At 27.9% G+C, this 18,071-nt stretch overlaps 1 protein-coding gene across 2 annotated transcripts in view; it reads right to left on the bottom strand.

Moving 5' to 3' along the window:
* Positions 1-18,071, bottom strand: part of Mob2 (MOB kinase activator 2) — a 156,832-nt gene that overhangs the window by 53,783 nt on the left and 84,978 nt on the right. Inside the window, exon 1 of one of the 2 annotated variants that reach the window (XM_065505224.1) lies at positions 10,433-10,989. The exons of the other annotated variant lie outside the window; for it this stretch is intronic. Coding sequence (XP_065361296.1) covers positions 10,433-10,932 — 500 coding nt within the window. The 5' untranslated portion in view covers positions 10,933-10,989. Of the gene's footprint in view, positions 1-10,432; positions 10,990-18,071 lie in introns of those variants that run through there. 2 annotated transcript variants of the gene reach the window in all.

Below are 18,071 nucleotides of genomic sequence, written 5' to 3' on the forward strand. Positions count from 1 at the left end.
TCTCAAAAGTTGTTTCATAGTTAAGCTGGTTTGATTCAAAATAAAACTTGTATTTTCTTATTTTATATTCAGCCGAATTATGAAAAAAAAATTCCCCGGGAAATTTAAAAGTTTGTTAGAACTTTTAAATTTGCTCTCGTACTTTAAATACAGTGTTGTTTTTTATTGTTGCTGAAACACCGAGTGTCAAAAACTACAACATAAACGAGTATGAGACTCACGAGTACATACCTACATGTCCATTTGACATGAACAAATAAAATTAGGAAATTAGAAAGAAATGAAATGAAAAAAAGCTCAAATAATCCAATTAGACAGTTTAAGAGGTTTATATTATGCTTGTTTATTTACAATTCAAATATTATAAAAAAAAACGAAAAATTTAGCAATTTGTTTAAAATATCATTTACCGTTTTATTCGGGTAATAAAATAAACAATTATCGAAATAAATTCAATGATGATTCGATAATATATATTTTTTATAAACAAATTGTTGGTAGCCTGTCAATGTTATTTTGTTTATTTATATTATATTTATTAATGTATGTATTTAAAACATGTTTATGATCACATCACTTTATACTAAACAGGTCGTATTTAAAAAGTTTAACTTAACTCTACAATTTAATGCCTTCTAAAGCTAATTAGCATTTCATTTGCATTTTGGTTAGAATGTGTTAATAGGCCAACCTCAGAGAACGTTTTTGTTATTGTACATTTAACGTAATCATAGAAACGAGCTCTCAATTGTCTCAAAAAAAAAATAACAATAAAAAGTAACAACAAAATACCTATAAAAAACAACTTAGAGTTTTGTATTAATCTATACTTAATTAACACTCTTGTTCGAATTAATAAAAATAACAAAGAACTAAACAGGCCTAGAGAAAAATACTAAAACCAGAGAGAGAGAGAGATATTTTATAAATAATGTTGATACTTTGACATTAAAAACAACTGTTTATATTTTACATTATGTCACATTAATTAATTTTTGTTTATACAAAAATGTGTGTTTTTCGTATTTGTTAAATTAAATATAAATATTGATGATTTATTTAGCTTTAAATAATTTAAAAATACTCATCGAAATTAATATGTTTAAATACTTCAAGTCATTTAATAATAAAAAAAAACTAAACATCATTGTAAGTAAGATTAATGATTACAAACATTGGGAAAATCATCAACTAAATTGACAGTTAATGTCAGTAGTAATCAACAATTTTTAATTATAGTAAGTGATGTCAACTTATACAAGGCGAAATATGAGCAATATTTATAATGTTTCATAGAAAGAAAGAAATTTTTAAGCTTAATGTACTAATTTGGTTTGCGGGTAAAAGTGGTTTAAATTAAATTGACATTATAAAACTTTAGTTAAATCATCTGCCTGAAAGAACTTAAAATTAAACCACTTAGCAAACATTTAAAGCATTTTAATTGATTATTTTAGTCAGTATTATAAAGTTTTTACTTTGAATTTATTCTCTATTAACGTGCCAGAAACGCTCTTTAAATAATTTGTAATTCAACAGTTTTCTAATTTGTAGAAATTACTTAATTTTAACATACGTTTTGACCAAGAATTTAAGAAAATATTTCCTGCTCAATCGCCAGATCTTCATCCCACAAAAAACCTATGGGAAATTGTAGATCGCAAAATAAGAACTCAAAATTATACCTCTTAAGGAATGAGATCGAAATAACCTAAACAAACATTTTTCCAAAACCCAACTTAATCCTTTAAAAAAGTGGCCAAACAATCAAAGGCCTGCCGTCAAACTGTTTCCAATGTTACTAAACAGTGTCGGGAGAACTTGTCCGTTGATAGAAACCCTGAAAGGAATGGTCCACATGATGTTTCTAAAGCATTTTCAAAAGAGCTCCCAACACATCCGGTTAGCTCAGTACTCGGACTATTTGGTACGAAAAGTTAAAGTCAATGCAGTTTTAAAAACATACAAGGCTCTAAAAGTTCCTGAAAAATGTAGTGGCCAAAGACAGAGCACGGAAGTTGAAGTCAAATCTTTATAAAAAAAATATACCTGCTGCATAATGGAAGAAGAAACGTATGTTCTGGAAAAATTTTCGCAGCTTCCGGGTAAATATTTTTATGTTGCTGATGTTGTAGAAAAGTTTAGGACCCAAATTTCGAAAATTTTCCCAAAAAGTTCTTGGTATGGCAAGCAATATATAGTTCCGGTAAAACAAGCCAAACATTTGTTACAAAGGGTTCTATAAATACCGAAATTTATATCAAGGAATGTTTTAAAAGAGTATACTTCCATTCAAAAGACTCCTTAATGTGTCCACTTATTTTTGGCCTGATTTGGCATCCTGCTATGGTAAGCAAGGTCTTGAGTGGTACAAGAACAATAATGTGGTATTTGTACCAAGAGAGGCAAATAATCCAAACATTCCTGGAGATAAGGCCAGTGGAGAGATATTGGGCTCTTGTTAAAAGAAAATTTAAGAGCACAAAAAGGTGTCCAAACAAAGTGACAGAAAGCATTTTAAAAAAACCTTAACGGAAGGATTTCCGGAAAAGGTTCATAAATTCCATCACTATTGATTAGAACTATAAAAATAATATTTTTTTGTAAGTGGTAATAATAATTTCAATCAAATAAAAAAATAATCAAAAGAGAAACCACTAAATCTCTTTTATGAATATTTTTGTATATTAAGATTTTTTTCGATCTCACTCTTTATATTGATTCTTAGCAGGGCTCTTTGAACAAGTACTCATGTAGATTTCTAATAATAAGTAATGCGGAGGGCAGGCATTAAAAAGTATGTTCATCAGTGATATAATTACCAAACCAAACAAAGATATACTAAGTTTTATTTTAGGAAATTTTTGTTATATTTAGCCAATTGTTTTTATTACATAACGGTAAATCATTTGAATTTGTTTAACATTTTCTTAACACAACCCAAAATCCCTTCATCTACAATAAAAATATTTACATACATATTTATATTTATTTGACTTTTTGTTAAGAGTTTCAAACAAAAACTTTGACATTTTTGTTCAACTTAACAAAGCACTTTTAGTTATTTAATTACTCATAAGCTGTAAAGAAAACTGATCTTAAACAAAATACCATAATAAACCTTTTCTTAAAGAAAATTGATAATATTTTTTCACTTTGTTTAAAAAAAATCTTAATTATTGTCATCATATTTCACAATGAAGTGAATAAGCTTTAATTTTTCAAAAAAACGGAGAAAAACATATACAAATAATGTGTATATTTATCACCTTGAACTTGATACAACCTTTTTTAGTTGTGTGTTTAAATGAATTTTCAAACAAACGGTAGTTTTGCTCCTCATCTTTCTAACTTTTTATTGTCTATCATAATTTTAATAACCCCCCATCACTGGAAATGTAATAAATGTTTATAGTGTTTGACACTTGGTGCTTTTGCTATTACTTCATAGTATGTACTTGTACAATTATCAGTTAGGTTCTATCTTTCATTTACATTAATTTGACACTTGATGACATTTTGACTTTTCTCTCTTTCAGTTATTCCACAACGCAAAATAAAGCACAAACATAACTACAAACATGTAGAGTTAGATAGATATGTATGTTTGTATTACACAGTTGTATTTAAAAGTGCTTTTGCACTTGATGTACTTTGGGCTGATGTTTGTTGTTGCTACTGCTGCTGATGACGTTAATGATAAAAATACCATTAATATATTTCATCAAAAAGAAATGAGAGAAAATAACGAACAAATTTCGTATGCAAAACATTCATTTCGTTGGTTTAATTTTTATTTCTATTTTGTTTCTGTTTTTTTTTTCGTGTTTGTTACCAATTGCAAGTTCAAGTATACAATATTATTTTTATTGTTGTTATTGTTTTCCTTAATTCACTTGTATCTCAAATATGTTTGTGCATACAATTCGCTTTTTTTTGTATTTTTATAATTTTTACGTTTTAAGAATTCTTAAAAAAGAAAGTTTCTTTTCTTTCAGTGCGCTCATGATGATGATTATAAATATTAAAATACTCGTAGTGTATGGTAAATTGACTGACTGCTTGCTTATGAACAGGGTTATTTTCGTATTCTTCTTCTTTTTTCTTTCAAACAATAATAAAAGTGTTAGTTCGTGCTTAATTTATGTTTTTTTTTTTTTGTTTTAAGTTTAAAGAAAAGTCAGAGTAAGATTTTGTAAAAAAAAAAGAAATATACTTCCTAGAGAAAGATATGACTTGATAATTTTTATTTTTTTAGGGTTTTCTGTGAAATTTATAAACTTTTTTTGTACAAGTATTAAAAATATGAGGAAAAGACGAATAAATAAGTACCTATACATATATCACGTTATTACGAAATCACTTCTAAGTAATCCAAATGATATATACATATGTAGTAGTTTTTGAAAAGTATCAAAGCAGTGATGACATGTCAATACCAAATCATTAAATTTAATGAATATTAAAACAATCTGTTGTTTAAAATCTTATCCTCATATTCATAACAAAATAATTCTGAAAATTTAAATTTAAAACTGTAATGAAAATCAGAGAAAAACCGAATCATAAAGATTGAAAAATAGAAAAATCATTGCTGCTAAAGTATCAAATATTTTATATATACGAGTAAAAAGATTCCAACAAAATCAACTACATTTCAGCCATAAAGTATCACTCAAGTCGTTATAAACCCCCATTTTTTAATTTTAACTATTTTCTACAAAATCATTTTAATTTCTATGAAATTGAATCAAAAACCGTGAAATGTCTGCATATGCACAGAAACTATCTTCTTCATATTATTATTTTTTTGTTGTTATCAAATGACATGTTAAAAACACGAAAATTATGAGGGCGTAGCATAATTTTTCTTAAAACAAAACGATTTCTTTTAAAGTAACAAACAATAAAAAAAACGTTAACCTTTTTTTATAATTTTGGGATTCTTTTAGGTAACTACTCTGTCTTAACAACCATTTGCTCCATTAAAAAAGGGATGTTTAGCACCCAATTATTTTTAATTTAATATTTTTGTTTATCCACCAACTACATACAAATCTTATTTGTAGTTTAATTTAATAAATTCTAATACAAGTGTTGCCAAACAAAAAGGGTTAAAGGTTAAACATAAAATTTCTTAACTTTTGTTTAACAAAAAACAAAAACACAATTGAATTAGTATGATAAATAGAGATTAAAATAATAACTGCCATGTCTTTTTTGGGTTAGAGAAAATATAAACAAAAGTTATGACATTCTAAAGCCAGGTGATTAAAGGGTTATTCAAGTGGTCAAACTGATTATTTTTGGCATCCTGTCTTAAGTGGTACGAAAGTATTTGTACCAAGAGAGGCAAATTCTACAAACTGCCTTGATCTAAAGCTAATGGAGATATATTGGGGACTTGTTAAAAAAAAAAATGTATTTCATGATATGAATCGGACCCGTACTTTGCCTGAAAACAGCCCTACTTCATAATATATTGACCCTTCGGCTGTCTTACAAAATTTTATTTAATTCCTTCATGAATTTTTCATAAAAATAAAACTAAAATCTCTATTATATGTATAACCTTACCACACTTGCAAATACAGTTTTTCAGAAAACTGAAAATTACTTTTTCTTTGATTTTTTGTTTTTTTTTCGTTAGCAAACACCAAAATTAACAATAATTTTTTGCCTTTTTTTGTATTTTTTTTCTCTCCTGTAATTATATATTAAACTATGGTTTATGCAAATTCTTTAAAAGAAATTGAGGTCACAACATTTTCATACTACGAAATACCAAATTGAAAATTAAAGTGAACAAAATGCTCTGAAACCACAATAATTTCGTTTAACCAGAAAAAACACACACAAATTTCTATTTCGTTTCAAAAGAAAACAAAGTGGTAATATACATGGTAATTTTACAATTTTCTTGGGTTTTTTTTGGGTAAAAATAATAATAATAAGGCTTTATGTGAATAGATATGGTGTGCTACAGTGACCCATATTAAGAAATGGCGACTATAATTTATAACTAACTACAAATTTGTATTTAACAAATTATTATCATTACAATGAAGATGATGACAATGTAAGTAAAACGCCTTCAACAATGCAAACAATAACTTATTGTGTATAACCAGAAATACATACTATATAATCTTGAAATTAAAGACAAAAATTATGATTTTGTAAACGCAGGGAAAATATCAAAAACAATAGTTTTATACAAATTATATGTAGTAGGTAGGTATATTCCTTTTAAACATTTCAAAGAAAACCCAAATGCAATTTTCACATTACACAAATAAATAACTAGACGTTTTATTGCTAAGGGAATAAACTTAAACATTGTTAACGTTAAAAAAAAATGCTGTACGTATTCTTTTACGTGTAGCAATTGTAGTGGCAGAAGTAGTAAACAACTACAAAAGGTAGTTATTTACAAGGTTGTGTTTTATGGTACTATTTACACAGTTGCTAGTGGGTGGGTGGTTTGGCAATACTATAAATAATAATACAGAGAGTACCAGCAACAACAAACACATAAACCAAGAAAATACCATAAAATGAAGGAAAAATAAAGTAACAACAACAAATCAGCATACATACATATAAAAACAATAACAATAAAACATAAGGAAAAAACATTGAGTAGAAGAAGACGAAAAAAACAAAAACAACAGCAATAAAAAAGGCAGCACAAACTTTAACAATAAGAAGAAAAAAAGGTTTAATAATAGAAAATTGTGAAAATTAAATTAAGACTTGAGCCATAAAAGTTAAGAAAAACTATAGTGGAAAGAAATAAAATTTAAATTAGTAATAAATAATGGTTGTTGTAATGGTGGCTGTGGTTGCTAGTGATTGCATTACATTGATGATGTTATTGTTATGCGGAGGGAGGGTACGGCTACTAAGTATCAAGTTAATCAAATCGTTTGTTAAAGTCTAAAGTACCTCGCTTTTTAAATTAAAATTATATAAAAGTAGCTAATTTTGTATGTTACCAACTGTGTTTTATATAAATACAACGACAATTATTATTTAACAATTTAAAAATTAGCAAATATTTATGCTAATTTTTTAATAAACAATTGTAGTTTATTATGATGTATTTGAAATTTATGCAATACAACTGTGAGGTATTTATTTCATTATTTTTTTCAATATTTATGAAAAAACCTACAAGACAATGACTTTTATTATTTGCAAAAATTGGAGGAATTATACACAGACTTGCAAAATTTGTTTACAAATTGTAGTTTAAAAGTAAACGAGGGTTTAAGGTTTTATTTGTTAAGTAAGTAAAGTGGTATTTCAAAAGTTTCCAAAATAATTTCCAATTTTGAAAACTTTTATGCACAAAATTCAACAAAATGTTTTAAAAATGGAAATTATTAAAACAAAAAAACAACTTATTAAAATATATTTCGTATTGCCATAAACAATTTTGAAAATTCTAATTATTTTAAAAGCATATTGTTATTTAAAAATTTCCGATTTTGAAGACTTTTATAAACAAACGTTTTTAAAAATTTAAAAAAAGTTAAAAACAAAAATATTTAAACTGGAAATAAAGCAACATAACACAAGTAAGAATCTTATATAAAAATTTTAAATAAAATTTTTTTTCCCGATTTTGACCTATTGTAAGTCCAACTTTGTGTAGCCTTATATACATCGTAGAATTCCCGATATATATCAATCATGTTGGTAAGATATTTGGGGGCTACGGAAAGTTGATTTAAACATACACACGGACAAAGCTATATCGACTAAATTTTCCATCTCTGCTACTACTCCATGTTGTTTGTCAAAAGTACTGTTGTTGCTGCAGTATAGCCAATGTTTGCAAATTAGAATTAAATTCCGCTGCTTTAACACTATTTGCCAACTAGTTGGTATTATTGAGTTACCAACCAACTACTTGTCTATAGATAAATTCAGTGTAGTATTTATTTATTTACTAGGTGTTTTTTTACTTTATTTAATAGAAGAGTGTTATAAAATTGTGGCAAAAAACTAAATTTCACACGCTGTTACACATTTGAATTGTTGGTTGCGACAGAGCTACAAAGTTTAGTGTAGCAAAAAAAAATTTAAGAAGCAAAATAATAATAAAAAAAAACAATACAATAACAAAGTGTAACAAATAATGAACAATTTAAGATATTGTTAAACCAAAAATAGTTAAGACTTGTTGGTTGGTAAGTTAAACAGAAAAAAAAACTACGACTTTGTGATGAAATCGACAAAATTTATGTACAAAATAAATCAATTTTAAAAACAACAGTTATTGTGTTGTTACTAACACAACACTTAGAAAAATTATTTGATAGAAAGCATATTTTATTTAAAAAAACAAAGATTTATTTTCCTTCTCAGTTGATATTTCATAATATTTTGGCAGATTTTCTAAGTAATTGAAAATTTTTAATTTTTTTCAGTGTATATCTAATGTTTTTCTAACATTTATCTAATAAAAGCTTAAGTTAACTAATTATTTCTTTAAAGAACTGTTGATTTATTAACAAAAAACTAACAAGATTTTGCACATTTTAAATTTGTTGTTAAAGCTAATTTTGTTAACAATTAGTTTACTTACAGTTTAATTAAATATTGAAAGAAAATCAATCAAATTAATTTAAGAAAAAAAAACATATTTATGCTATAAAACATTTTAAAATTTCTTGTTTGCACAATATTTCCTAAACAATTAATAATAACCAAATTCTAAGGAAACAATTTATGGATATTGCCATAAAAATAGTTAAAATTTAGTTTTATTAGTCTGTGTGTATTTAAAAATAAATGTTTGCTGCAGAAAAATATAACAAATTCCAAAAAATTCTAGGAAACATGTGAAAATAATAAATTTTATTTTCTGCAATTCCAATAATTCGTTGTATAAAAATATATTCTCTAAAAATATAGAACAAATTAGAAATTTGTATGGAATTTTTGTTTTATAAAGAACAATTTTTTTTTTATGTTTTTGTAAAAGACCTTCTAACAAAAATTTCCCCACCCCATAAATAAATATTTAATTTGGTTGCCATGCGTGCGCCAAACTTAATATTTTTTTTATAGTCATATGTAGGATTTGTGTGTTTTTTTTTGGCTACATGTCTAATCATTTGTAATTTATAACAATTTTTGGCATTGCAGTTGAAATTTACAGAAATATAAAGAGTACATTGAATTCACAATTATTAAATTTGTTATATATTTCATAAAAATTGTGTAAAGATTAATATATACAATTTTTAATAGCATTTTCAAATGTATGTCAGTCATATTATGACCAACTGATCTCGGACATTTAAGTTTTAGCTTGTCATAAAAATGTCATAAAGTGTTTGTACAAACATTTGAAAAAAAAAAACGTTTTAATTACTTTCAGTGAACAACAAATATTATTTGGCAATTGTTTTACTTATATTCTTTTGTTGGTTTGTGTTGAAAAATTGATTTGGATTTTTATAGAATTTTGGTGTACCATAAATAAATATTTACTTAAAATAAGATGTTTAAGTATTTTAAAAATAAATCGACTCTTATTTGTATCCTTCCCTTTTGTGATTCCATACTTTACTCAGGAAAATATAAGATTTTGTTCATTATAAAGAAAAATCAAATAACGCAAAAAACGCAATATAATACTCAAAAATTTAATAAAATAAATTGGGAGAACTCAAATCAGTTGATAATTTAGGTTCCAATTTCAATTTATTTTGCAAATACATATTTCTTTACTACAAATTTGACCCTATATGAAAACAATTCCTAGTCCGTTTTGAGGTTGTTAGTGTTGATCATAAACAGTTAGTATCACTTTTCGGCCATCAGTATTTATTAAGATAAATAAAATTTCCTTCAACATTAAAGAATGTGAATGACAAAAATTTCCCATGATTCATCACTTACTTGACAATTTAAATTTTATATTTAAATAATATATCAGCAAATATAAAACAACAAAGCAAAATTGGCAACACTAAACAAAGGAATGCCATATTTATATATAACGGTTAATAAAGGTAAAACTGTCATTATTTGTTTGTTTACTAAAATAGAATACACTAAAAAAAATCAATACCGCCATATTAAATTCCTCGCATTCTATATGTTGAAAAAAATTTAGGCCTGTATACACATTTGTATTTTGTTATCAGGTTAAATTAAGCGCAAAAAACCAAAGAATAAACATAATTAAAATAAAAGCAGCAACAATTTATAGAAAAAATAAGCAAAGAATCCAACAAATCTCTATAATTACTTATCGCTTGCCAACTGTCAAATACAAGGAACCATATAATAAAGAAAAGCAAAAAAAAGGAACAAGAAGCAGCAGCAGCGAAATTAGTAGAAGCAGAAAAAAGGAGCAGAAGAGAAAGAGAGGAATAAGAAACAAACAAACATATACTTATGAAATGCGTACATGTGAAATCCGTTAAACAGCATATAACTCGTCAGCGATTGATGACGACGATTATTTGGTTGTTGTTGTTGCTGTTGTTTCTGTTGCTGATTTTTCGAAATATGCGTATTTTGCTTTTGTTGGTATTGTTGTTGCGGTGGTTGACGCATCTGTGATACATTTGAAGATGATGACACATCACTTGTTGTTACTGTTGCTGCCGAAGAGTTATTGTTGTTGTTGCTGTTGCTGTTGGGGGTGTTGCTAGATTTATGGTTAAAATTGTGCAACGCATTTGTAGAACTGCTTGCAACTGCTGGTGCAGAAGAAAATAATGATAGTACGCCACCCATAAATCTACAGCCCGTCAACGTTAAGACGTTTGGGTCTGTAACTGTGTACGACGAGGTGGGAGAGTTTGTATTAGACGATAAAGGTGTAGTAGAGGTGGCAATACAAGTGTTAGCAGATGATGAAGTGCTGAGATTAAATATAATGCCAGGACAACAACAAAAACACATAAATTTTGTATTAATCGTTTACAAATGACACAAACTAAAGCTTTCAAATACCAAATCAGTCATCTATTTATAAAAAATCGTAGATTCTAAGGTTTTTATTTATCATAATATAACAATTTTGAAGGCTTTTAAATGTATTTTTTTTTAATTCTTTCATATATTTTTTTGTTTTGATTAATTAGCACTTTTTGTTATTATTGTATAATATTTGCATTGTATTTTTTCTTAATTTTTGCATTATACTATGTTTATTTAAATATGTATGTATACATATAATGAAAAATCAACAAAAACTCATTAAAAATACATCAAATTTTTTTATAAAAAAAAAATAAATAAAATTGTATGCATGAGCTGAATCCCGAATGGTTTTCGAAAGAATAACAGGAACCCGTAATGACGTTGGTGAATTTTTCTAAACACTCGCCAGTGTTTTAGAGCGTAGAGAGCGCCGAAAGCAAACAAGGTGTATTAGAAATAAAATTAAAGAAATCATCTGAATGAATTTTAGCATCAAAGTAAAAATATAAAAAAAACACAAAATTTGAAAACAACAAAGAAATCACACCATCATTTAAATACTACAACATATCGTCAACTAAAATGCAAAATAACGTAATTTTTCATAAGTTTACAGCAGAAGCAAGAAATAATATAAAATGGAAACTACTTGAGATATTAAAACAAAATTTTCAAATCTGAATTAGAAATATATTTAAAAAAAAATCATTGTTGTGTCTTACGTTATTTTGAATTGTTTTTCTCTGAAACCAAAATAACGTATAAATTTGCAGGAAAATATGAAAATATATTTTTTATTTTAAATAAAAGCTTTAGGAGTTTTTTATTTATTTTAATTGTTAATAACTACTTATTTAAACTAAAAAAGGTACTTTATTCAAATTTCAAAAGAAAAAACAAAATATTTCAATTTATTAAAAAACAAATTTGAATATTCTTAAGGTTTAAGAAAATCATGAAGATACGTTATTTTTAATTTTGGTTTTAACTTGGTTATTTTTGATAGTAGACGTAATCCCAAAAAAAAATCTATTTCGAATTTTTTGATGATACGTTGTTTTGCATTCCAGCTGACGATATGTTTATATGTAATATAGTCTAGTGTAATTTGTGTATGTGTAACGCTAGGTGTATGAGTGTGTAAATGTAAATGTATTGGTGAGTTATTTTCACTGCCATTTTGGTTAATGAAGATAAATGAGCAAAGCAGGTGACATTGACACTTTCATTTTGATTTTGCTATGTTGTGTTGTTTTCTTCGGTTTTTCTTTTGAATGTGTATTTTGGTTTATAGGGCTTTTTCGAGAGATAGAAAGAGCCGCCACCAGTAAGTAAGCAAATGGCCAAATGACAATGACTGACTAACAATAGGAAATATCCACGTAAAGATGTGTAAAATATTTTTTTTTTCTAAAACAGAAATGATGGGCATATTTTTTTTTTTATTTTAAAATGCTATTAATAAAATGCAAAAAAATGTAGGTACATATATAACGAAAATAGCAACAAAATTATAGTAAACAAAAACAGAAAATAATAATAAATATGTAAATGACAATTTAAAGAAATCTTCAATATGACACATGTGTAGAGCGTTTACACTGTCATCATTTTTTGTTGTTAACCAACTATTTGTGGTGTTTTTTTTTGTTTACAGAACTTTTTATTAGGTCAAAATCTGTTACATCATATCGATGTTTTGACGATGATACATAATTTTCAATTCATAATTTTATTCAGCAAGGTCAATAATGTTATTGTGCAATAAATGTTTGTCTGATTTTTATCACATTTAGCTCATCGGCCCCGATTATTTGAAATTTAAAAGAAGGGACATGTTTCAAAATATATAAACATAAATGTTGGGGCTAATTTTTATATAAAGATTAAGAAAATTTTTATTGAAAAATAAATATACAGATTTTTAAATATTTTTTTATTTTTCCCACAAAATCAGTTTTTTGGGCCGAGCTATAAGTAGTTTTGTATTTGGTTTAAAAAATAAAACTTCGCATTAATATTTAAAAAAGTTTAAAATTTCGCTAAAAAATTCAAAATATTATACCAACAGGCGAATTCAGTTAAATTGGAGCGAATTCACATTACCAAACTCTCAATCAACTGAATGTCAAACTCCATATGAAAACAAGTAATCCTCTGATAAACAGCAATTATTTTGTGAAAATTTCATCTTCCTAAGTCTTGCCCTCTAGGCCCAATCGTGTCCATCAAGCGGGTCTACGACCAATATTTCGAGGTATAGCAAACGGAATGACAAAATCAATATACCCCTCATCTGATTTGTCCGAATTTTTTAAGAATGATGGGTCAAAATGGAACCGTCCTTGGTATAATCCAACCTAGATCCATCAACTATCTGTTTCATAACGAAGAGCAAAATATGGTTGCATTAGATTACAGAATCCAAATAACAGTCGAAATAGATATACAGGTTGGACAAATTTGAGGTTATAAAGTAAATTGGCTGTCAAATGATGAAATATCAAGAGTTGAGCTGTCATCCTTTGCCATTAATTTAGTACAAACTTGGAAAAGTTTAAACATGTAGCGGTTATTGCCTCGTTCTTGTGATTTAACGCCGCTGGAGTGCATTTGAAAGACCGGCTTTACGTGAACAAACTACAAACAACTGATGTTCTGAAAGATGAAATTCGCCGCTATATTGACGAGATAAGCGAAACGTTTTTGCAAAATGTGGTTCAACACGCATGTTCGCTTTCCAATTAAGTCAAATATGAAGTTTACTTAAACTACTTTTACTCTGAATTAAACAACTGAGCCGTATTCACTTATTTCAAAATCCCTTCTTGGGTGAACCGTGAAAGAGAAACTGATGTGTAAATGTAGCTTTAGGCCGTTAAATGGCTGATTGTTTATAATTTCATTAATCGTTTTCATAATTTTGGTATTTGATGCTTTAATAATAAAAATTCATAATTCATTCTTTGTCTCATTTTAAAATCTTTTATCTAAACTATAAAAAACCAACTGACCATTAAATAATATTATACTTTAAGCCATAAACTATAAATTTTGTTGTGTTGCTTCAAAAAAATAAAAATAAAAAAATATTATTTCCGTCTGTTTAACCTTCATCTATGAAAATTGTTCTTTATTTATTATTTTTTTTTATATTTTGTTTGTTTTAAAGATTTCAACATTTCATCACATTTATTAGATGTGACTTGTTGTTATTGTTGCTGCTGTTAAAGATGACGACGCGTCGTTAGAGAAAGAGAAACAAGAATGACAATGATGATGATGCTGCTGCTGCTGATAATAATGATGGTGATAATCATGTTATTGGTGGCTGACGGTTTGTTTATTAAACGAAAATTAAATAAAAATTATAATAAAAAAAAAGAAAAAGAAAACTTGAGTATTTTGTTTATGAATGTACTCACATTCATATTATAACCCATAAATGAGATTCTTGGTGGTTTTATGACCAACATACACTCGACATATGTTTGGCTGTCGAACAACAAGTCATGTTATGAGATTTTTTTCATTATTTTGAACATATTATGTCAAAACTTTAGGTATGAAATTATTTACTAGAATTGCTGTCAAAAACCACTACATACTTGAAGAGAAAAAAGGCTTTATTAATTTTATTACTCTTCGTTGCAAGTATAAAGAGAGGACTACAAGAAAAAAACCCCCTCTAGATGGAAATCGAAAAAGCATTTAACGATAAAAAATCCACCGTTAAAGGTCAAACAGTCATTTATACTAAGTTTACGATACAGAGGAGTATCAGCAACAACAAAAGCAACAATATTAAACCAGTAACGAGTAATGGCTAAAAGAAGAAACGAAGAGAGAGAGGAACAAACAAATAAATTAAAAAAAAAACATTCACACAAAAAAGGCAATAAAAATTGCACACAAAAATTTAATTAAAACGAAAATAATACAATAATAAAAATAAAACAATATGTATATGGAAAATTACATTTATTTCTAATATAAACCTCAAAAAAAATAAAAACATCACATCTCATCTCACTGAAGTGTCCAAATGTTGGTGGAGGTAAAAGTTTTCAATAAAATCGTTCAGTTTATATTAAACTCAATTGTTGTTATTTCAATTCAATTGAAGTCAGATGTCAAAGTAATAACCGCTGTATAACAAAATAAAAATAAAAGGAAACAGCTGATGCATAGAGAAGAGCATTGGTCCGTTTGTGTATATATGTGTATTTGCAACAATAGAACGAACTTGTGTTTGTTAAAGGAAATGAAGCAGAAAAACTGCATAGCTGTCAGTATAGGGTTACCAAATTTTGCATATTAAAAAATGAGAAAAAATAGAAAACATTTCGAAAGGGTTGCTTATGCAAAAATTTAGTTGTTTGCTGTATAAAATTAGCTATAATCTAAGTAATTTCTTTAATTACCTATCTACTCTTTTTTTATTTAAATAGTACTTTTACTTAACTGAGCTATTAAATGTTTTTTTTACGATATCAGCTAAATTATACCACAAGTTGAAAAGGTATAGTACAGTGCTGGTCAAGTAATTAGAGTACATTTATGCAGAAATATATTCAAAACAATATATATTGAAAGTGAACAACCATGGGTTCCTAATAAAGGCTTATGCGGTTTTTTTAGACAAATACATTTTTTTTCTTCCACATTATGTACAAAATCGTATTTTTGTTACTATAACGGATATCTACCACAGATGAGTTGCTTTATCGAATCTTTCTCCTTATGACAATTTTACACTTAAATATAGATTCAATACTCTAACATGCGCAACCATCTAACAGACCTCTCGACACGGCTACCACAACTCAGGAAAAAACCCTGTAGCATAATCGACAACGGTCATTTTGACACCATACGGAGTGAGTTTTTTTGCCACCGTACGTTTACAATTTGTAAACAAACGGGTATGACTTTAAAACAGAATGTTTTCAAATTATACGCCGTCTCATCTCCCCGTGAATTACAAGACAGTTTATCATTAAGTTTTTTATTATTTGGATTTGGAAAGAGATCAAATTGACAACGGACGGTGTCAAATCTGCAACGGTATGGTATAATGTCTTCGTTGTCAAATTGGCACAGTTCGTGTACGATTTGTGCACACACGGGGTTGATAAACTATTTACCGAATGTTGTTAAATCATACACTGATGTGTTAATTTTTTCACGAGCATGAAAGCAGAACTTCAACCAATAAGTTAGTTAGCCGTTTCATCCCCAACGTTATTGCAAGTTGTGTCAGCATGACACAATCCAGAATAGAATAGCTCCAGGTTAGAATATCTTGCTATCACATTAAGATATACCCGGCATTCATAACCAATTAATAGCAGGTGTATACGGATATCAGATCTCGAACGTGACATCCCTTATGGAAGGTGGTTCATCCGTGATCGATACAGAAAATCGGCACATCACAAAATTATCGCATGGCCATATAACAGAGAATTGTTTAAACCCTTACCAAAAGTCCCACAAAAGCCACTGACTAATGACAGTCATATAAGGACTCTGAACAGATCACAATTTCTGGTGTATAGAGGACTTTCAGCTGTAAGCGAAACTCTAATTAACCGGTCAGTAAGCCAGTTCGTCCTGTTCGGCATATTATTGTCAGGTATGTCAACATTAACCAGTAACATAGCTCCAGGATAGGATGTCTCGAAAACTAATTATGATATCTTAGGATATACCCGTAACAACCACTATTTTGTCCAGTTAACTAGTCTTCTGAGTGTTGGCCTATTTAAGTTCATAATCTCCTTTTTTTCTCTTGGTTTGGGTTTCCCCATTGAATGTCGTTCTGCCAACATCTGATTAAGAGAACCCCGGTATTCATTAACCAATATAGATGTCATGTAGACACCAGAGATAGAGATTTAATCGCAGGTTTACTGTCAGTACATATACAGATCTCGGATATAAAGATCTCGAACTTGGCCTATGTAAGGGGACCTATCCGTGATCGATGAAGATAATCAACTTTCCAGTGCAATAGTCATTATTGTAGGAATGTATTATTTCCAAATTTTCATGCCCCTGCAATGCTGAGACTGACCGCCGAATTGCGTTCCCATGACAATTGGATCTACGCTCCGGAACGACCCGAATGTCTCTTCCAAAGATTGTCAACCCAGCGGCTTCCTATTTAGCGCACACGTGATCATTAGTACAGAAGTCTGCAGGATATTTTTGATAATCCCACAGTAGATTTAACTTAAGTATCATCTAACAAACCAGTATGTGTTTAGAGGTACCAGTACTTCACAGATATTTCACTGCAATGTCCGACGGTCTGAGTTCCACCACAATAAGGTGCGGTCAATACAGTTGCTCATTTTCAAAATATACTCTTGAATGAAGAACATACACTAGCTAATTGTCCTGATTTATGAACAATAAAACAATATTAGTCAAGGGTTATTTTGTTTAGAGGATCCAGAACAGTTTGGAATTCACAGCAGTGCCCAAAGGCTTGAGTTCAATTATTAGTCAACTGTCAAAGGTTTTTTGAAAAATACATGAGAATTTATAGAATTGAAAAATTAATTCCATAGCAAGTACAAATTGGCTGAGAGACAAGACGAGAGACGAATTCAAGGTATGGCTTTGGACAATAATTTTTATTAAATACTGATCTAAAAAAATGTGTCAGGAATGACTGTGTTGGGCTTTTCAGAAAACTAGATTCATTCGTAATCTTATATGAGAATATAAAATTTAACAAACAAAAACTATTTTTCTGATTTTAATAATTTTAAGAACAAATATCAATGCAGTGTTATTATTTATTTATATTGTTCCAAAACCAATGAAAGAATCTATTTATTTTGTAATGTAAATAGAAGATAATAACTATTTTTAAGTAAAGTAACAAAGATTAAAAGCACAATAGCCCAATTTCATCACCAAATATTTATTTAAAACCAAAATATTATTAATGCCTTATCGGAAAACAAAGAAATTAAAATATAGGTTAAGAAGCCTAATTCGTAACAATAAAAACTAAAAACAAAATGCCTAATGCAAAACTTTCTAAACAACAACATGGCAGTCCTGTTTATTTTATATTTTTTTTTGTTGGTTTGTTTCCTCTC

The sequence above is a fragment of the Calliphora vicina genome, chromosome 3 (assembly GCF_958450345.1).
Source record: "Calliphora vicina chromosome 3, idCalVici1.1, whole genome shotgun sequence".
Classification (NCBI taxonomy): Eukaryota; Metazoa; Arthropoda; class Insecta; order Diptera; family Calliphoridae; genus Calliphora; species Calliphora vicina.